The following is a 22636-nucleotide window of genomic DNA, read 5'->3' as shown; positions in this document are numbered from 1 at the left end:
CCTGTCTGTCTTCTCTGTATCCCAAGACCTTATCATGCTTGGGACCAACCAGAATTGGAGACCCAGCTCCTGGAGCATTTCAAAACACATGTGGAAGGACGCCCTGATTCAGATACATATAGTAAATCTCCTCCCCAACCCACGAGTCTCTATAACCCAGTTGTTCTATCATATGTAGCTTCAGGCTCTGATTTATGGATATGCGAGGCTTCTCTGTAGGGAAGACTCTGCTCAAAGACACAGGATGGCTCTGTGTGTGGGCAGCTGCAGGCCTAGGCAATTGCTCCCAGGCCATGAGCTGGCATATTAATGGGGAGCTTGGGATTTAAACCCCACATCTGGGAGTACTGCCAAGGTACTTGCACAATTTGTGGGGCTGGAAGAAGTGTGCTCTGTGGAATCACCCAAATATTTCCCCTTAAAAATGAGCAGAAAATACCTAAATGGTCAGCAAGAATGATTTAGTAAAATAAACCCCTGTAGTAGGATGCTGTGCCATCGTTAACTAACCAGCCTATAAAATAAGACTTAAGAATAGGGGTAAATGCTCAAGATATAAATGCAAGGAACAGATATTATAATTTTGATGACAACATCATCCAACTATTTTTGGAGGGTATATGTTTGCATAGGAAAGAACAGAAGGCTAATCACCAAAATGAGATTTAATAGGTGGCATATTTCATTTCTTTTTTATACTTTTCTGTCTGCCTCGGTTTTGCATAAAATATGTTCATTACAACTAGAAAAACATTATTAAATAATAAACAAAAGGAAACATTAAAAAATGGCTTGAAAACCTTATATTGGCCTCAAAGGAGGCCTTTCATCTATCTTCTGTGCACACTTGCTTCTTGTACTGGAAGCTCAGCAGCACTCATAACACAGCAAATTGCTGGGTTGGAAACCTTGGCAGGTGTTTCCTTTGATTCTAGACTTCAGGGGCTGTGGCTGTGGTTGCAAAACCTCCACTGATGATCTGATCCAGAGATCTAAGGCCTTGAGGATAGAACATCCCTCATCCTAGCAGGAAATAATGAAACCTTCTAACCTTGAAGCCCTTTGGAAGAAATGAATATAAACATGTAAGTCTCTAGCGTTGCTGCGAGCCTTCATATTTTACGGCATGCATTCTCATTTAATCCTCAATAACATGAAGGAGCAATTGGTTGTATCGGCCCTAAGTTATAGGCAAGAAAGGCACTTGTCCCAGACCTTGTGGTGAGGACCAGAGCTTAAGCCAGACGCGGTGACTCATGCCTGTAATCCCAGCACTCAGGGAGGCAGAGGCAGGTGGATCACTTGGGCTCAGGAGTTCAAGCCCAGCCTGGGCAACATGGTGAAACCCTGTCCCTACCAGAAATACAAAAAAAAAATTAGCCAGGTGTGGGGGCACACACCTGTAGTCCCAGCTACTCGTGAGGATGAGATGGGAGTATCGCTTGAGCCTGGGAGGCGGAGGCTGCAGTAAGCCATGATAGTGCCACTGCACTGCAGGCTGGGTGACAGAGCCAGACTCTGTCTCACAAAAAAAAAAAAAAAGAACTTGGATTGTGAACCCAGCTCTTCTTATCCAGGCTCTTCCCCTGTTTTCTTGACTCCAATGTAGGAGAAACATAGCAATCTTGATGAGCTGCCATGGGTGGCACAGGCACAGTCCTCCTATGGGCTGGCCCTCAGTGGGCTGTACACATAAACCTGTCTCTTCCTATCAGATCAAGGAGTTCCAGGCAGGGTGTCATCAAGAGAGCTGGGCTGGGAGCCAAGGACTACAAAGACTCTCAACTAAACAAGAGATGTAGGAAGGACTTTCCCAATGGCCACATGCCAGGGATTAGATATAAAAACAGCTCTTCTGTATCCCTAAACCAGCTTCCAAGCTATACTGTAAGCCCTTCTACGTTTCATTCTCAGTTCACCTTTGTCCCTTGTTCCTTTAGTCATTTCAATGAGTGATGCTCGTGCATTTTATACCCTGCTATATTGTAAGTTGTTTTTAAGGGTAGTGACGGATCTTACTCACTTTGGTATAGTCCTATTACCTAGTGGGTAGTAGGTGTATTTAAACAGTGTTGGTTAAAGCGAAGGCATAGAATCAAAATCAGAAGTTGTCCAGAAGAAGTGAGAACACAGTGATAGGGATAAGAAGACTGGACTCAGAAGCAGAGCTTGCCTTGACAGGGGCCTTTTATATACTTTCTGTAGTTAGAACAGGATCCACTCACCAGGTTTTCAGGGTGTGGTCAACCAGGGCTCAGACCAACAGAGCCAGAAGTTTCTGGATTCGAGAGCGATTAAATTGGGTAACTGCTCATTTGAACCGCATCCTGATGCATTGAGAATGTTCCAAGGGCTAAGAATATAAAATAGGAAATGACCACACACATCTTCCAGGGAAGGGTGGGTAGGTGGGCTGATTTCACCAAATTTTTTCCCTTGTTTTTTAGTATTTCCTGATTTCTCCCTCAAAGAGCTTCAGAATGTCTGCTAATGGCACCCTCTTCTCCACAACAGAACTAGACTTTGAAGCAGGACACAGCAGGTAGCCTTGCTACTGACCTTGCTTGAAGTACTATTGATCTGAGGGTCAAGGAAAACATAAGGAATAGGTCACAGTGCAACCTGAGGGTAGCTGGGTGGGAGCCCTTGAGCAGTCTACAGCCTCATTGTAAGCTCAGATGGTAGTGAACCCCAGAGACGGATGGGAAATAAGGCAATTGTCTGAGAGGCCTCTTTTGGTCTCCAGAGAACAAGAATGACAGTATGGGAAAGGGTGCCCAAGTACAGGAGTGTCATGAGCAGTGCAAGGTCAGACATAACCAGGTTCATGCACATTTGTGTCTTTCCATAAGGTCAGGTTTTTACTGATGCTATTTCTTTTTTTTTTTTTTTTGAGACAGAGTCTGGCTCTGTCACCCAGGCTGGAGTGCAGTGGCGCAGTCTCTGCTCACTGCAAGCTCCTGCCTCCTGGGTTCACACCATTCTCCTGCCTCAGCCTCCCGAGTAGCTGGGACTACAGGCGCCCGCCACCTCGCCCGGCTAGTTTTTTGTATTTTTAGTAGATACTGGGTTTCACCTTGTTAGCCAGGATGGTCTCGATCTCCTGACCTCATGATCCACCCGCCTCGGCCTCCCAAAGTGCTGGGATTACAGGCGTGAGCCACCGCACCCGGCCATTACTGATGCTATTTCAATCCTAAAAGCCATGAGCTACATGGAATTCCCAAGGAGGCAACTCTGCTTAGACTTCTTGCTGACTCAGTAGTCAGAGCACACAGACTCAAGCCACTCCACAGGTCAGTCAATATTGTAAACCATACATAGTATACTTCATCAGCACATAAATGTTATAAATTAAACATTCTACATCAAACAAAGTAACATTTAACATCATGAGAAAAGGGAATAGGAAAAAGAGGTTAATAAACCAGACCAAGGACAGTGATGTCCAAGGTCTGACTCTCCAAGGACAAGGAGAGTGTCTTGGCCACATCCAGATGGTCATCAATGTCTTGCAAGGACGAGTCTTTGATTTGGGCAGATGCTGGGTGCTGATTACAAGTGACAGCAAGGTGGGGTCTGTCAAGATGGCCGTGTCGAGCCGGTGAAGTCCTGCTCGTTTTACGGCCCTTGAGTCCTCTGGTGAAGACTGATAGTAAATTATGCCCTTATCTGGTTGAGTGTTGTCTCTATTGATTAGGTGAACAGCTGGACCCTGCTGGCTTGATGCCTTTTGAAATGTAAGATGGCATTTTTTTTCTAAGATGGAGTCACTAATGTCAAGGGTGATCTATACAAGACTTCTCCAACCCCTTCTTGTTTGGGAGAGGCAGCCATCCAAGCAAAGGGACTGATGAGGGGAAAGCAATAAAGTAGGGTGAGCAGGCCTTGGGGAAAGTCCAGGCTTTGTGGATGAAAACATGTTGGCCTTGGGGTGAAGGAGGTGAGGCTCCTGGCTCTGCGCCAGGTGTGGGAACAAGAGGTAGCCATGTGAGCCGTGGGAGCCTCGCTTCCTCCCATGGGAGTGATATGCACGTTCCAGGGCTCTTGTGAGAAACACCGGGATAGAGTGTGCAGCATGGCGCTAGAGCAGACGCTGACCTGGTGGGACGATGGTGGTGAACAGCCCCTGCAGAATGAGAAGCAGCCAGTGGGTTCTGAGACGGGAGAAGAAAGGTCACCCTGCAGGCCCTGAGACTGTGGGGGCATTACAGAGAGGGTCACCACCGAAAGGACAGGCTCTGCTCTCACTCCTCCTACTCCATATTTTTCCCCATCCTGTTTTGAAATAGTGCCAGCAAAGCTTGATTCTCTTATGTGGAATGTTTCCCTGGCAGTTTCCATCTCATCATGGAGGTGAGGGACAGTAGAGGCCTCAAAGCCTCCACAGCGCTCCAGGTGAAGCACCTCACTTTACCAGGTAGGCCTGAGGGCATGCAGGACTCCCTGGGCTGCAGGCACGTCCTCTTAGGTGGCCTCATCTCCTCTGGCACATTTAATACAAGGCAGAGGGATGCCCTTTGCTCTGGCCTGCAGGAGAGATTAGAGGCATGAGCTCTTCAGAGTCTTTATCCTGGCCTCTGGACTCTCCGGACTGCTGTTTTCCACCTTTGCTGCCTCTGCCTTCTGTACCCTGACATTGACATGCACCATGGGATTTTGGATATGGTGTGGAGAAGGGGTGGACACATGCCCCGGGGTGTGGCCTGCCGCTGTGCACATGCAGAGGGTGCTTTTAAAATAAAGTGCCACACGTTAGTAACAGCAGAGTCCCAGAGCATGCACCATCACTCACGACTCCCTAATGCCCGCTCCTAGCATGTCATCCTCGCACTGAGGAGAGGGCTATTTTCAGGGTGCCTGCCCTTTACTGGCTGCTCTAAAGTTTCTTCCTGCCATCATGGATCCAAAAAAGTCATCCGGCTGTGTCTGGCAGCTCCTCTGTCCAGCAGAGGTGGGAAGGGTAAATGCATCGGGTGGAGCGTAGTTTGTGAAAATGTGCCTGGCACTATCCCAGACACAAAAGAAGATCTGAGCCTATCGTAGATGGGGATTTAGGAGGAGATGATCGGATTGTGAGCTAGTAGATGGCACTGCAAACAGCCTGGCATACTGCTTACAGAGCCTCTACCTGCCCCAGTCCCTGAGATGGGCATAGGAGCCAGCCACAAGGAAAGTGGCAAAATCACCTTTAACAGCATGAATGGCTATGAATAGATTCAGCACAGGATACTCCACCAATAAAAGACCCTTAGGCCTCAGAGGTGGGTAGAGGGCTTGCAAAAGTATTCCAAGATTGGGAGGTATTAAGGCAACCTCACTCCCAGACTAACCTGGTGCCACTTGGCAAACACACCACAATTGTACAACTTCTGGATGTTAACACAGTCTCCAGTCCAGTGGCAGGTGTCAAAGAATGCATCTGCTCCACCCCCACAGCCTGGGGATGGAGCCCTGATACGTTCCTCTTTCAAACCTTGACCCTCAATCTTTCTGCTGTTATTAAATTGTTACGTAATGCTTTCCATCAGCACCTGATGCTGGGTTAGGTTCAGAAGGAGAGCTCAGTGCCTTTGGGCTGACAGGTGGCTCCTGGAGCAAAGTCCAGGCAGCCTATTAACAATTATGACATCCCAACCCAGACTCAGGCTCAGGTATGGGCCCACACAGCTCTGCATTCTTCAAGAACCCCCAGAGGAAGGTGATGGCTGCAGGGCTGGAGCAGATGCATTCTTTGACACCTTCCCCACAAATCCCATCTGGGAGGAGGGGAGGAGAGTTAATGGGGTTGCAAAGGGAAAAATAATAAGTCCTCCCCAGGGGCAGAGCTTATAAACCATCTGGTTTGGACCACATCTTCCAAAATACAGAAACTGACTTTAGCTGAGAGAGAACATGACCTTGCTGGCTTAGGATGCACCCAGAGGTCAGCCTGGAACTCTCTGGTTCTCATTTTAGGTTTGAAAGAGGAACATATTGGGCTCCATCCCCAGGCAGACAGCATGATCTGTGTAACAGTCTTTTGTTTGTTTGCTTTTTAAGTCAGTCGACTTTATTTCAAACAGCATTCCTCGGTTGAAGGTGAGGATGGGTCTGCTAGAGCCTCACTCCAAAAGAAGGAGTGGGGGCAGTCAATGAGAGTCATCCTCATCCCTCAGCCATCGCCATTTGAAAGGATTTGCTCGGTTTCAAACTACATGCTGACTTCGGGGGCTTTCATGGTTTCCTTGAGCTTCTGAGCCTCCTTTTCCCATAAATCAGTGCTAGCACTAATGATAACTTCTTTAATTCAGGATTAACAAAATTAAATCCTCAAACAGACTCAAGTGTACTGAGTTTGAGGGTGAAATACAAATGTAAAATGTACAGACAGCCTTTCTATCTTTACTATTTGTTAAACTCATGCAATTAACACAACCAAAGCAAGTCCTATGTCTATTCTTGAGAATGTCTTCCCATTTTACCCCTGGGTGGTGACAAATGTCAGAAAGCTTTACAGACTCAGGATGCATGATCCAGGAGTCTGCCATTATTGAAGCTGAGCATCTTATTATAAAAGCACCTGACAGACCGGGTGCAGTGGCTCACGCCTGTAATCCCAGCACTTTGGGAGGCCGAGACGGGTGGATCACGTGAGGTCAGGAGTTCGAGACCAGCCTGACCAACACGGTGAAACCCTGTCTCTGCTAAAAATACAAAATTAGTCAGGCGTGGTGGCGGGTGCCTGTAATCCCAGCTACTCAGGAGGCTGAGACAGGAGAATCGCTTGAACCCGGGAGGCGAGGTTGTGGTGAGCCGAGATCATGCCACTGCACTGCAACCTGGGCAGCAAGAGCAGAACTGCACCTGACATATTTACTGTTTTCCTGTGCACGGAGCTTGCTGTGTGTGCAGAGCACTTTATTTTAGAGTTGGGTAGGTAGGTCTTTCTCCCCTCCTGCCCATTTCTTTTGTATTTACTCAGTCCTTTTCCACCTGGTGCCTGGCAGTGTCATGCACACCTTGGGCACTTACTGAATACTCATTCATAGTGGTGAAGCCATCCATGGCTTCCCAGCATTCACACCCTTCCCCATGAGTGTGGCTGCTGGCCCAAGCTCTGGCGGTCATGTGTTACAGGGAAGAAGGGTGTGGGAATACAAGTGGTAGCAGAGCTTTACTCTGTCAGGGTGGCTGCATGGCACCTGGCTTCACTGTGCTTTGAATAGCTCTTAACTGTCGTCTCTGTTGAATGATATTTTATATATACCTGTATCTTGGATTCAAAAATCAAATAGACTAAAGATTTTATCTCCTGCCGGGCTCAATGTCGGGTTAACCAAGGAGAGGATATTTCACCTGAGCAGCTGTGTCGTGGCCAATAGCCTGACTAGTTCCCTTCTCGGGGATCTGGGTTCCTGGAGCCCCCAGCATGGACTAGATGAGCCTTCAGAGCAGTGTTTCTTAAACAGCAGCACTGCTGGCATTGAGCCAGGTACCCCTTTGTAGAGGGGCTGTCCTGTGCATTGGAGGATGTTTAGCAGCATCTCCAGCTTCTATCCCCTAAACATCAATAGCAGCTCTCTCCCCTAGTTGTGAAAATCAAACATGTGTTCAGACACCACCCCCACCCCCCAGCTGAGAACCACTGCCTGAGAAGGAAGGAGGGATGATGGGAGGAAGGGGCTTTTCCTCCGTGTCCTCTCTCTGTCCTGTGGGAGGCTGGGAGCCTGTGGTTGCCACCTGTGGCATCATCTTATAATCTTCCTTCTGAAATGTTAAATCCTATATAGATCTGCTGGGCAGATCTTGCGAAAATGCCAATCCTGGTTCGGAGAGCTGGGGCGGGCAGCCCTGAGGTCTGCATGTCTAACCAGCTCCTTGGCGATGCTTTCACTAGGAGCATGCTTGGAGCAGTAGCGCACGGCTGTGTGATTAGCACAGGCATCCTAGTGACCTCTTTGTTGGATGTTAACAGAACTCACTCATGACGACCAAAGCAAAAGCATACTATATCAGCAACAGGGGCACTCACAGAAGGGACTGAGGGGCTTGGCCCAGCCTAGGGAGCTGGGGCCATCTCCTTCCCTCCTGGTTCTGGTTTTGGTTCCTGCCACCCCATCTCTTTGGCCCCATCCCCCTTTGCCTATTCCTAGACCCATCAGGGGCAGCATCACAGACTCCCTGAGAAGGAGGTATGTCAGGTAAGGGAAAGGATGAATGGGCCTGTTTCAGTGGGACCCTGGAGTGACCTTAGGCTGAACATGATTACTGTCCCCCAGCAATGGAGTATACCCACAGAAGACCACCTTGTGAATGGATGTGGGGGGAACTTGGATCCAGGGAGGAGCCCTGGTAGGGAGGGTTGGGGTGAGGCCCTGGTTCCTGCCTTTCTCTGACTACCCCTGACTCTAGCTATTGATTTCCTGCCATTTCTCCTTCCTCTGGCCTTACCTACCTTATAGGGATGGTGAGATAGCACAGCAGAAATATTCTGAGCTCATGAAAGGAATGCAGTCACTTAGATCTGAGAAGTACTATACCCCTCTTGAAGATCCCATATGGGAAGACCTCCACTTGGGAAACCAGGGAATTAGAGGTGACTATTTGCCCCATATTTCTGCAGAGTTATTTTAAACAATAAGCCTCCCTTAGAGCATTCAAAATTACTCAATGTATAGTTAGTTAAAACTCCCAACCTATCAGTCTCACTATTGGCCTGTTCCAAAGGCACTGGCGGAGGTCTGAGGAAGATGGGTAAGTTGGTGATTCGGGGTTATCTTGCAAGAAGGAGGACAGTGATGGGGCCTGGTCTTCTGCCAGGGGACCTATTTCTCAGTTCAGAAAGCTGACCTCATGATTAATACAACTTGGAAAGGTGCACGAGTTCTGTGCATAAATTCTATATCCTCAGGCAAAAAAAAAAAAAAAAGACAAGAAAAAAAAAGTGAGCAAAGGCATGAGAATACAGAAGCTTTACAATTTTTCTGGCTTCTGATGGCAGTCATGGGATAGGAGTCAGGAACAAGGGAGGGAACCCGCAACTCTGGACATGACCCTGGCAAGTAACTCTGGACACACTGATTTCTAAAAGAATTCAGGGAAATCTGCACAAAAAGTGGGAAAATGAGAAAAGATAGCCGATAGGCCACCTATCTTTATTTCAAAAGACGTTAATGCCAAAGCCAATCTGAAATGACATCAGGCAGATGTGCGTAGAGTCAGAGACTGTGGCCCATGTAAATTGTTGCAACGACAGCATGGTACTTTCTTCACATCCACAGGGATGTGATCTTTGGGAATACAAAAGCCAGCCACCCCTCCTTTCCGCTGCTGTGCTCTCCCTCTGAGCATGTTGATACAACTTGAACAGCTCTGCACTATATTTAGCACTAACCAAAATATCAATCGCCTAGACACTACCTTCCCGTGCCCCTGAAAATTAGTTGTGTCTGCAGTATCTCTGTTCCAGTCAGACATGAGTGTACACGATCCTGGAGGAACTGAGTCTAGGAACCATCATGGCCAATATCACAGCGGAGAATCCTGATGATGAAGGTTTTCCTAGCCACCTCCTCTACAGCATTACCACTGTTAGCAAATATTTCATGATAAATCAGTGTAAGCCACTCACCTCCATCCTTAAGTGCATCCTCTAATTCAGCCATTTGAATTGTTTTACAATGCAGTTGTCCCTCGACACCCATGAGAATTGGTTCTAGGACGCACCGTGGATACCAAAATCCATGTATGCTCAAGTCTCTCCTATAAAATGGCATAGTATTTGCATATAACCTATGCATGTTCCCCCATATACTTTATATCATCTCTAGATTCCTTATAATAACCAATGCAATGTAAATGTTATGTAGATAGTTGTTGTATTGTTTAGGGAATAATGACAAGAAAAAAATGTCTGTGCATGTTTAGTACAGATGCAACCAGCCATTTATTTTTCCTGAATATTTTTAATCCTCAGTTGGTTGAATCTGAGGATGCAGAACCCATGGATACAGAGGGCTGATTGTATTTTTCTTATCTTCTGGTATGGGGCATGTCTTTCTGACTGGGGTCATCATTGGTTACCAAGGTAATAGATGTATTAAAAGCAGCTGGCATGGGGGCTGGGAAAACTAAATAGGGTTGACAGCTATGTCACTCTTCACCTTTGTGGGGGATGGGTCGGGGGTGGTGAAGAGATTTATTTTCTTACCCATTGTTAGGTTTGTGACTGAGACCTCTATAAAAAAAGACAGATTAACAAGAGAAGAGCATACAAATTTATTCAATGTTAAGTTTTATGTTACACCAGAGCTGTCAGAAATGAAGACTCAAAGAAACAGGGAAATCCATGTGTTTTTATGCTCAGTTTGATGAAGTGAGTAATTATGGAGAAGTATGATTGCAGGACAAAAGGGTATGACCCAATGATAATAAACCTGGGGAATTCAGTGAGGTCCGTCTGTTCAGATTTTTCCTGGCATCTCTGTCTTCCAGAATAGGATGCTCCTTTCCTCCAGGTATAGGTAGGATACCTCTGGAATGAAGGTCTTATGACTGCTTCAAATGAAAGCCAGAGAGCTCTTTTATGGGCTGCTTCAGGGAAGAAGGGCAGGAGAAGGTCAGAGACCTTCCTGCTTCTGCTGTTTTCTCAAATGCCAAGGTGCCATATTTTGAGATAATGTGTCCTGAATCCCATCACCTTTTTCTCAAAGGCAGGTGTGTAAGGATGGATGGGTTACTTATCCTGAGGGTTCCCTGAAGTCTTCTGAAGAGAGGGGCTATATCAGCACTGTCCAGTAAGAATAGAATCAAGTCACTTATATAATTTCAAAGTCTCTAGTAGTCACATTTTTAAAAAGTAAAAAGATACAGGAGAAATTAATTTTAATTAGGCATTTTTATTTAACATGTATAAAATATTATCATTTCAACACGTGATCAATACTTAAAAGTTATTCACGGCCAGGCATGGTGGCTCATGTCTGTAATCCCAACACTTTGGGAGGCTGAGACCAGAGGATTGCTTGAGCCTGGGAGTTTGAGACCAGCCTGGGCAACGTAGCGAAACCCTGTCTCTACTAAAAGTTTAAAAATTAGCTGAGTGTGGTGATCCACACCTATAGTCCCAGCTACCCAGGAAGTTGAGGCAGGAGGATCTCTTGAGCTCAGGAGTTTAAGGCCACAGTGAGCTATGACCATTCCACTCTACTCCAGCCTGGGTGACAGAGCACAACCCTGTCTCAAAAAAAAAAAAAAAAAAAAGTGATTCATGAGATATTTCATATCATTTTCTTTGGTACCAAGTCTTGGAAGACTGTTGTATGTTTTATACTTACAGTACATCTCAATTTGGATTAGCACCATTTAATTGCTCAATAACTCTCATGTGACTAGTGGTAACTGTATGGGACAGTGTCATTTTGCTCAGTCTGCCAGACCGATGGGAGTTATTTTCCCATCTGAATATCTCTGAAGAGGACGAATTCCCCTTCTCTGCACTTCTATAACCATCTTTTCCTGGGGCCTTAGTACACACCAGGTATTATGCTGAGTGATTATTCACATACATCTCATCTCAAGTACTCAAGATAGCAACTCAATGAACTATCATCGTTCACATTTTACAGATGAGGAAACTGAGGCCTAGGGAGAGCCTCAGGCAGGTTAAACAACTTGTTCAAGGTCTTACAGCTTGTAGGTCGTGAAGCCAAAGTACCAACCTAAGCCACCTGATTCCTCGGGCCTGTCCTCTTAACCACTACCAGACTGTCCCACTCCTGTAAGTCCTGATCGCATCACCAGAAAGGACTTCCAGCCTTAGACGATCCCAGAAAAAAAAATGTGCTATTGGCTCCTTAGGCTTTCAGGCAAAGGATACATATTCCCAGGAGAGCCAGACAAAGGCAATAATTGTGCACTGCCTCTGAAAACGTCCTAATGCCCTGTCAGCTGATCGTGTAGGGACAACCATAGCTGAGAGTTCTGTTCACTCTAGTGTTGCAAAATTCAACTTTTAACAAGCAGAGCGAGTTGTTTTTTTTTTTTTTTTGGTTGAGCATATTTATTAAGATTCTTTGGTCACAGGTAACAGAAACTAAGGCAAACCAAGCTAACAGAAAAAAAAAAAAAGACAAATAAAAGAAAAAGGCAGGGACATCTATCAACGGGAATCTGGGCATCTCCTAAGAAAATGTCAACAGATGGGGGCATATGCAGGATGTGACCCAGTGCTGCTCCAGGGACCTAGGCTCTGTAGCTCCACAATTAGCCTGACTGATCTTCCGATGTGTGCCTTTCAGTTACAAATTCTCCAATAAGAGAGCCCTGTGGGTCAAGCTGGAGTCAGTTATTCACCAGTCCAGTCCACTCTGGGCAAGGGCTGCCACCGGGGAACCAACTCTGGAGTGCAGTGTGAAAAATCCTAGAAGGGTCAGGCCAGATACCCCAATAAATGTCTAACAGAGGAAATTAATGAGTTTTCAAAAATGTATTTGTATAGAGATTATGCTCTGCATAAGCTCTTCCTCACGTTAGAACGGTCTTTTCCAGTTTTCTCCAAGTTTCTGTATTCCTTTTCATTTCTCTTCAAAGGGTCACTTTCTAACCTTTGCTTTCTTCGTGACTGGTGCAATCCAAGTGGCCCAAATGATAGACCGAGATGCAGGTGAATTGAGACAAAATCCTGCCATTTCCCTGGAAGTTCTAGTGAAGGACAGACCATATGGGGGTCAGGAGAATCACATCGAGATAACCTTCACTGTGGAAGACATCAGCGACAATCCTGCCACATGCCAAAGTTCACCTTCAGGTATGCACACTTCGAAACTTGGGTTAGACGTTCTACCTCTTTGGTGGTCCTCCACCCTTTGGCTTATCTGGTATATTCTCAGGAGGACCTGTAGAATTATAAGCATTTGGAGAAACAGCTCAGTAGAATAAATCGATGTGAACTGTTCACTTTTGTCCACAGGTTTCCCTGTTGTCATCCTTTTTTCTTCCTTCTCTTTCATTTTCCTTCTTCTTCATTATCTCCCTTGTTCACTTTCTTACTCTTAAGAATTATTTTTTATTTTGCTCCCTTCTATATCCTGCTCATATCCGTTGGTGAAAAGGACCACAGGGACTTGTTAGGCCCTCTCTAGACCGTGCCTGTTTTTGTTTATTGCCACGGGTGGCAAGATGGGGCTGTTAGTTAGCAGTTATAATAGATGTTTGAGACTTAGGATCAGTGAATAGGAACTCCCAGAGAAACACACCACCAGCCAGATGAATAAATCAAACCAAGTACTTATGTAAAACCAAACAAAGCATTGAATTCACCTTACACAACTTAATTGAATATAAACAAAAGACATCCAAAAGGGAAAAAATGCAGGTACAAGTGGGATACAAGTGATTTTGTATATTTTGACTCATTCTTTGTCCCACAATCTATTTGCTATTATTTTACAATAAAGTCGCTTGTGATTCTGGGTTAATATGCTTTTTGAAAACAATATTATCTTTCTACTATTTTGTCAAAGAGTCACATGATTAGTACTTTCTCACATAAGCCTCATCTCTAAGGTTTTGTTCCAGCCAGTCTCTGGTCTCCTGAGAGGCTGAAGAGGGCTCTTTGGGAGGAATTGGAGTTGTGGGGAGCAACTCCACAGTAGCCCTTGCTAAAAGACAGCCCTGTATCTGGAGCAAGGCTGACGACCAGGGTGGGTCTCAGTTCCAGATGTCCCCATGGGGAGAGTCTCCTGAGTTTATCTTTGAGTGGTTTTGTAAGTTTTCTCCAGGCGACTCTGGACATAGACCCAATACATGCAGAGGACAAAGGACCCTAGACCAGGATTGCCTTGGAGGAGCAGGGGAAATAGAAATTCCTTTATTATACTCGTGAATGCCTCCCTGTCCCAAATGGCATGCCCAGCATAATGCTAAAGGATCCATGTGGCCTCAAGTCTGATATCAAAACGGTTAAACTCTGTTCTGGACGCACCCCTGACTTGTCTCTTCAGATCCAGTCTCCACCCTGCTCTGTGCTCCAAGATGCTGACCTGGATGGATACTGTATTAGTCTGTTTTCATGCTGCTGATAAAGATACACCTGAGACTGGGCAATTTACAAAAGAAAGAGGTTTAATTGGACTTACAGTTCCACATGACTGGGGAAGCCTCACAATCATGGCAGAAGACAAGGAGGAGCAAGTTACATCTTACATGGATGGCAGCAGGCAAAGAGATAGAGCTTGTGTAGGAAAACTCCCACTTATAAAGCCATCAGATCTCATGAGACTTAGTCACTATCACGAGAACAGCACAGGAAAGACTTGCCCCTGTGATTCAATTTCCTCCTATCAGGTCCCTCCCACAACATGTAGGAATTCAAGATGAGCCTTTGGTGGAGACACAGCCAAACCATATCATCCTGCCCCAGTCCTTTGCAAATCTCATGTTCTCACATTCCAAAACCAATCATGCCTTCCCAACAGTCACCCAAAGTCCTAACTCATTTCAGCATTAACTCAAAAGTCCACAGACCAAAGTCTCATCTGAGACAAGGCAAGTCCCTTCTGCCTATGAACCTGTAAAATCAAAAGCAAGTTAGTTACTTCCTAGATACAATGGGGGTATAGGCATTGGTACAGCTGTTCCAAATGGGAGAAATTGGCCAAAATGAAGGGGCTACAGGTCCCATGCAAGCCTGAAATCCAGTGGGGTAGTCAAATCTTAAAGCTCCACAATCATCTCCTTTGACTCTATGTCTCACATCCAGGTCACACTTATGCAAGAGGTGGGTTCCCATGATCTTGGGCAGCTGTATTCCTGTGGCTTTGCAGGGTACAGCTTCCATCTCGGATGCTTTCATGGGCTGGCACTGAATATCTGTGGCTTTTCCAGGTGCACGGTACAAGCTGTCAGTGGATTTACCATTCTGGGGTCTGGAGGACAGTGGCCCTCTTCTCAGAGCTCCACTAGGCAGTGCCCTACTAGGGACTTTGTGTGGGAACTGCAACCCCACATTTCCCTCCTGCACTGCCCTAGCAGAGGTTCTCCATGAGGGGCTGCCCCTGCAACAAACTTCTGCCTGGGCATCCAGGCATTTCCATACATCCTCTGAAATCTAAATGGAGGTTCCCAAACCTCAATTCTTCTGTGTACCCATAGGATCAACACCACATGAAAGCTGGCAAGACTTGGGGCTTCCACCCTCTGAAGCAATAGTCTGAGTTGTACCTTGGCCCCTTTTAGTCACAGCTAGAGCAGCTGGGATGCAGGGCACCAAGTCCCTAGGCTGCACACAACAGAGGGACACTGGGCCTGGCCTATGAAACCATTTCTTCTTCTTCCTAAACCTCTGGGCCTGTGATGGGAGTGGCTCCCACAGAGATCTCTGACAGGCCCTGGAGACATTTTCCCCATTGTCTTGGTGATTAACATTCAGCTCCTTGTTACTTATGTAAATTTCTGCAGCTGTCTTGAATTTCTCCTCAGAAAATGGGAGTTTCCTTTCTATCGCATTGTCAGGCTGCAAAATTTCCAAACTTTAAAGCTCTGCTTCCCTCATAAAACTGAATGCCTTTAACAGTACCCAAGTCTCATCTTGAATGCTTTGCTGCTTAAAAATTTCTTCTACCAGATACCCTAAATCATCTCTCTAAAGTTCAAAGTTCTACAAGTCTTTAGGGCAGGGGCAAAATGCCACCAGCCTCTTTGCTAAAACATAACAAGAGTTACCTTTGCTCTGGTTCTCAACAAGCTCCTCATCTCCATCTGAGACCACCTCAGCCTGGATTTCATTGTCCATATCATTATCAGCATTTTGATCAAAGCCATTCAACAAGTCTTAAGGGAGTTCCAAACTTTTCCATATTTTCCTGTCTTCTTTTGGACCCTCCAAACTGTTCCAACCCCTGCATGTTACCCAGTTCCAAAATTGCTTCCAGATTTTCAGGTATCTACAGCAGTACCCTACTCTATTGGTACCAATTCACTGGATTAGTCCATTTTCATACTGCTGATAAAGACATACATGAGACTGGGTAATTTACAAAAGAGGTTTAATGGACTTACAGTTCCACATGGCTGGGGAAGCCTCACAATCATGGCAGAAGGCATGGAGGAGCAAGTCATGTCTTACACAGATGGCAGCAGGCAAAGAGAGAGCTTGTGCAAGGAAACTCCCCGTTATAAAGCCATCAGATCTCGTGAGACTTATTCACTACCACAAGAACAGCACAGGAGAGACTTGCTCCCATGATTCAATTTCCTTCCACTGGGTGCCTCTCACAGCATGTGGGAATTCAAGTTGAGATCTGGGTGGGGACACAGCCAAACCATATCAGGTACCAACCAGCTCCCTTGCCTTTCAGCTTCTGGTTGGCCAATGGAGAGTCCTGGAAGGAGAGAGAGAGGAGGGTCAGTCTTCCTCCTTGTGAGCTGGGTACATCCCTCCCCTGCCTGAATATTTCCATTCCCATAGGCAGCTCTCTGTCCCTGGTGGCAGGACCTGCTTCCTCCACTGGCTCCCCTGGGCCTAGAGGTGGTAAGGGTGCTTCACTCTCATGAGCCCTGAGATATTGCACTGTCCCATGAGATTTCCATATACTCTGTGAACACCTTCTTCACAGTCCCTTTACTGACCCCTCCTAGAATGATCTTAATTCACCAGCTGCTTCTTGCTGACACCCCAATAACGTCAGTCACAATCTTGAGCACGTAGTAGGTTCCTATCCCAACCTAAGCCCTACAAGTCCATTAGATGGGTGGGTATAGCTGTATGGGTAGTTAGGATTGTGACTTCCACACCTTTACATGCATAAATTGAGAGATGTCTGGGCCCTGGGGATGGAGTAGAGACAATTTGCAGCATCACACTTACACTTTATTTGACATTTTAAATCTGTGCTGGCACTCTTGGGTGGTTCCAGTACATCCTGGGAAGCTCCTGCCCTCTTCTGTCCTCCTGCTCTTCCTTGTTCCTCTGCCCTAAGAGGTAGGGGGTGAAGGTTAAGAAGTGAGAATGTCTGGAGAGGGCTGTGCTGTCTCAAACCTTCCTTGTCCATTTTCTCTCTTCAGTGCATATCTGTTAATTGTATATTTGGCTTCCTGCAGTCCAGATTCCCCTGGGGTATGGGAGGATAGTTTGCAGACTGTGTTCCATATTAGCTGGTGAAACTGCAATCTGAATATCCTAGACTGTCCAGGCAAGCCCAAACAGAGTCCTGCTCTTGATAATCTTCCCTCCAGATTAGCCCTGAAGGCCAAAGTGAAATCCGTAACTGGATTAACTGCACTTATTACTGAAGATAATCTAAGCAAGGCTCAAGTCCCTTCTCTGAACTCTTCTAGTGGGAGGACCTCTCAGCCACCTTATGAACCCCAAGATGTGAGGAAGGGCAACGAAAGGGACGCCTCCTCTGCAGTTCCAGCGGTGGAGGTCTTCAGCCTAAAGCCCAGCCCCGCGTCCCAAGGCTGCATAAGGGTGGGTGTGGAGAGGGCTGAGAAGCCCTGAACTGCAGCACTCGCCACCCTCCCAGTCTTATACCTTCTCCAGTCGGACTATGTCAAAGCCAAGCACACAAGCAGGTCAAAACAGAACAAAGTGACAATGGCAGTGGTTCTGCCACAGTCTCTGACACTTGCTCTTGTATGTTTGTTCCTTCCTCAGGGGCTGTGGGCGCGGTCTCTGCTATGAAGTTCTTGAGAGCAGGTGGCGCTCAGAGCCGGTGGGGTCAGCGCGGCTGCTGGAGGCCGCGTGCCGTGCTCCCGCTGGGAGGAGGGCGGCCTGGAGGAGGCGGGCGCCCCCTGCTGCCCGCGAGGGCCCCTGCAGGCTCCCAGCCCTTCGCACCGTGGCCCCTACGGCTTTCCCAGGCTGATAATGAATGAGCCCAGGGCCCAGCGAGGCTTCCGAGGCACCGTGACAATCCCTGCTCTGACTGTAAATTGTCAGGCGCTTCACTGAAAGCGCTTCGCAAGCTGTTTGTGAGCAAGAAGAGGAGCAGTTTGGCTGATTCAGAATGACACAGTCGCCTTTGCATGGGGAGAGAAACATGGTCTGATGGCTGGGAGCGAGGGTAGTCCGCTTTTGAGGCAGGGATTGCTGAATGAGGGGAGTGGCTTTCTAAGTTAGGCGTTTAGGGGAAAAAACTCAACTGTCAGGGACGAATGAGAGAACAGGCCAAGCAGTTCTGGGGGGCCAAGTGAAGAGGCCTCTGTTGGAGTGCCTGAAATGTCTGGCTTCAGAACCTTGGATTCTTCAGAACCTTGGATTCTTTAAATGACGCAATCTCCTGGCTTCTGCAGAGTTGAAATCAAGGCTTAGATCCCCAAACCATCTGTGAGCCTGGATACTTATCGATGGAAATTAAAGTTTACAGTGACTCTAACACTGCAGAGGATCGAGTCTGTATACATCCACTTTCCTGGACAGGCCTCGAAAATGCTCGGAACCACTCTTTCTTCCCCCGTGCAGTGGGGACAAGAATACAAACCTCTCCGAGATGAGAAAATTAGAGATAGTGTTTTTAAAGTGCTCGGTATGATACAGCATGCAGTTGGTGTTTAATAAGTAGTGTCTATTCTAAGTCCCTATGAATGAAACCATGACATTGTGCAATCAAGGCAGGAATGCTCAGACTCCAATCCTGCTGAAATACAGAGGTAATCTTTGCCAATGAGGCATCATGGAGACTCCATTACACCTGTTTTCGCTCCAGCTAGCAAACCTGTTATCGTCAGTGGCCCATGACCATTCTTGCTGTCAGACTTTGTATGCACTGAGCCCAGAGCCAATTTTATCTGCCATGAAAAGAGGATGTAAAACAAAGAAGGGAGCAGAGTTTGGTTGCCGAGAGAAGTGTATGCTCCAAGAACCAGATGCTAAGATGGGGTTAAATGTGCAAGGCTATTATTAGGGGAGATGCCTGTGGCAGAAAATGGGGAGAGAGATGGACAAGGCTGGGCAAGTCATCAGATCATGATGCAAGGCTGATCTGAGTAAAGGAAAGAGGGAGAAAAGGTAGTTGGACGTATTCTAGGCTACCATGCAGTCTAAGGAGTGTTCAGCTAGGGCACTGGGGGTCCTGGAGTCAGTGTCAGCTGACACAGGACAGGAATGAGCCTTAGTATCTTTGCCACGACCAGTTGTTGATACGTGGCCTCACCACAAACACAGTGATGGATTCAGAGCCCAGCAGCTGAGGCCGATAGTCAGTTATGCTCTAGTGGTTGAAGGTCTTCCAGGCACATTCTCACGACAGCCACAATATATTTTTGTAAGAAATTCTACCAAGGCAAAATACGATTAAGATAGATAGCCAAAACAAACAAAAAAGAAAAGCCACAAATTCCTCCCTGCTTGCTCTGCATGCATGCTCCTTTGCAATGTGATTTTGCTGTTCCATCAAGAGATGGGTCTCCTTGAATCTGAACTTGACCATGTGAATTGCTTTGACCACTGGAGCATTAACAAACATGGCACAACAGAGGCTTGAAAAATGCATGTGCATTGGGACTTGCCCTCTCTTGTTACTTTTGGAACCCAGAGACCTCCATGCAATGAGCCTAGACTAGCCTCCTAGAAGATGAGAACAACAAGAAGCAGAAACCAAGCACCTTCCCACCACTGGGCATGTAAGTGAGGCCATCCTAGACCATCCAGCCCCAGCCAAGCTGTCAGTGACCACAGAGACCAGCTAAGCCAAACTTAAACCAAAAGGACTGTGGGAAAACCTATAGTACTGTGAGAAATCATAAATGCTTGTTGTTTTAATTCACTCAGTTTGGGGACGGTGTGTTATGTAGTAAAAACTAATTGTTATCATTTATGTCCATTTTATAGATGGAGGAACTGAAATCTGGAGACATGAGAAAGCCCCTCAATGATTTGAAGCCTCAAGGTGTTCATTGGTCTCCCTCAAAGCCTCCTACAGCAAGCTGGGCTTGATTGGAAGGCTCTGAGTTTGGGGGTAGCTTTATTCATTTGTGTTATTTGCCTAAACCCTGGAGTCTACTGAGATTGAGACCCCCAAATTTGATCATTAATAAACATCTTTTGGATGAATACTATAAAGGTGTTAGGAGGCCCTTCTAGGCCACTGAAGCCACTAGAACACAAGTCAAGGAATTCTCAATCTTCAAAGCATGGGAAATGAGGGGTACAGGGATTCTCCCTAGCCCAATTAGAACCTCCTTCAGGCAGGAGGTAAAATTTGTATTTCTCTTCTATTCTTCTTCACGACTGTGCTAGTCTTATAAGTCTATTGTTCATTCATTCAACAAATATTTATTGAGTGTGCCAAGAAACAAGCAAAGATCCTTGCCCTCATAGAGTTTACTTTCTAGGAGGGAAATAGACAATAAACAGAATAAACAAGAGAAATATATGGTGCATCAGATAATGATGTGTGCTGGGAATTAAAAATAAAGAGGGGAATAGGAGAGGAAGTACAGGGCAGGGAATATTGCCATTCTAGATCGGGTAGCCTCACTGATAAGGTGACATTTGATTAGATAGATGAAAGAAAGCGAAAGTGTGAGTCACGTGGGTATTTGGGGGGAGAGGATTCCACAGCTAGTGCAGTGATGCTGAGGCCAGAGCCTCATGAAGAGTTCAGGGAGCACCAGAAGGCCAGAGTGGCAGGAGGAGAGTGAACAAGGAGAGGAACTAGCGGGAGATGAGTTCAGAGAGGAAAAGGCAGGCACGTCATGAAGCATCCTGCAGATCAAAAGTGGGACTTTGAGTGAAATGAGGAGCCATTTGGGACTTAGGAGCAGAGGAGTGACATGATCTGACAACATGTTAACAGGATCCCTCTGGCCGCTGTGTTTAAAATAGCCCAAAGGTAGCAAGGGCAGAATCAGGGAGACCAGTTAGGAGGTGACTGCAATGACCATGGACTCACTTTGAATTGCAGTTAAAGTAGAGGTGTCTAGCCCAGGACCCATGTGAGAAGGAAGAGTCGATTACCATTTGTTGGGGGAAATACTGGATTGTGTCTTTTCACCAGCCTTATGGTGCCGGAAAGAACAGCCAAGGGGACGTTGCTTCTTGACCTGAACAAGTTCTGCTTTGATGATGACAGTGAGGCACCAAACAACAGATTCAACTCCACCATGCCATCTGGAGTGGGGAGCGGTGGCAGATTTTTACAGGATCCAGCTGGCTCTGGGAAAATTGTGGTCAGTTAATGGTCATTGCATCATTAAAAGGGCATCGGGAATGGGTCCAACATGCATCGTGCTTTTGCTGCCCCATAGAGAGAAATTTCCAAGGTAACCCCCTCTCAGAGAGACCGTAACTGACAGGCTTAATAGTGAGTCTGTGTTCCCCAATTGCTCTTTATTTTACCCCGGTTCCAGGAATCGTTTGTTACACATAGTTGTGCCTGGGCTGCTAAGGACTCGATTCTTTCTTGCATAGCATGCAGTTTGTGTGCCTGCTTAGCATGCCTTCACAGACACATCAGTGTCCTCTGTGCTCAGGCACTTTTGTTTATTTGAGTGCTCATTCCCGGCCCATAGAGGTGTGACGTGATAGAAAGCAGGGCCAGGACCTTGAGTGTGTCTGGATAAATTCCACACCGTGGAACCACTGGAGACCAGAGGAGTGTGAGACAGTGAGGATGTGTAGGGAGCCCCCTCCCTGGCAACTCCAAGGGACAAAAGCTGCATTGGAAGAAGGATGGACATGAAAAGTGGGTCCCAATGAGCGGAGTTAGACCTTTCCTTACAGAGTTCCTGCTGGAAGGTGGTGGGGAAGGAGAAGAGAAAAATGAAAGAGCTGGGAAAGCAGCAGCCTCAGGGAGGGAAGCCAGCAACCCACTACCCTTCCCCTCACCCAGCTTGCTTCTCCACCTCCCATCCCAAACCCTTCTTCAATCCCCAAGACCATCTCACCCACTTTATTCATAGTGCCATCTTAAAAATAATTTCTATTTTTTTCTGTTTAGGAAATTAATACATGTTCATTGTAGAAAATATAGAAAGCACAGAAAAGCATCACCATTCACTGAAAACCAGTGTTAATAGTTTGGTACATGTCCTTCTTGTCTCTTTTCTATAGATATATTTTATGTCTATTTTATACATATATGCATAGGTATTTTTTATTTTTATTTATTTATTTTTAAGAGACCGTGTCTCACTCTGTCACATAGGCTGGAGTGCAGTGGTGCAATCATAGCTCACCACAGCCTCAAACTCTCAAAATCCTAGGCTCAAGTGATCCTCACATTTCAGCCTCCCTAGCAGCTGGGACTACAGGAGTGTGCCACCGTGCCTGGCTTATTTTTTAGGTTTTTCTAAAGATGGAGTCTTGCTATGTTGCCCAGGCTGGTCTCAAATTCCTGGTCTCAGGCAATCCTCCCACCTTGGCCTCCCCAAGTGCTAGGATTATAGGCATGAGCTATTGTGCCCAGCCTGCATATGAATTTTAAATACAGTAGTGCCCCCTTATCCACCGGGGATATGTTCCAAGACCCTTAGTGAATGCTCGAAACCACAGATAGTACCAGACCCTAAATAAGTTATGTTTTTTTCTTCTATACATAGATACCTATGGTAAGTTTAATTTATAAATTAGGTATAGTAAGTATTGACAATAATAATAATAAAATAGAAAAATTATACCAAAATACTATAACAAAAGTTATGTGACACTGGGCAT

The 22636-nt window shown here is 46.3% G+C and overlaps 1 protein-coding gene across 1 annotated transcript in view; it reads left to right on the top strand.

Annotated features, from left to right (window-relative positions):
• CDHR3 (cadherin related family member 3) overlaps positions 1-22636 on the top strand; it is a 68291-nt gene that overhangs the window by 27519 nt on the left and 18136 nt on the right. The window contains 7 exon segments of the mRNA XM_033195031.1: positions 2448-2542; positions 4338-4420; positions 6570-6592; positions 9456-9600; positions 12602-12778; positions 20300-20309; positions 20976-21150. Of these exon segments, the coding sequence (XP_033050922.1) occupies positions 2448-2542; positions 4338-4420; positions 6570-6592; positions 9456-9600; positions 12602-12778; positions 20300-20309; positions 20976-21150 (708 nt within the window).

Source organism: Trachypithecus francoisi, unplaced genomic scaffold, assembly GCF_009764315.1.
Source record: "Trachypithecus francoisi isolate TF-2019V2 unplaced genomic scaffold, Tfra_2.0 Lachesis_group4, whole genome shotgun sequence".
NCBI lineage: Eukaryota > Metazoa > Chordata > Mammalia > Primates > Cercopithecidae > Trachypithecus > Trachypithecus francoisi.
The sequence above is the reverse complement of the archived record's forward strand: the minus strand, read 5'-3'. Positions and strand labels throughout refer to the sequence as shown.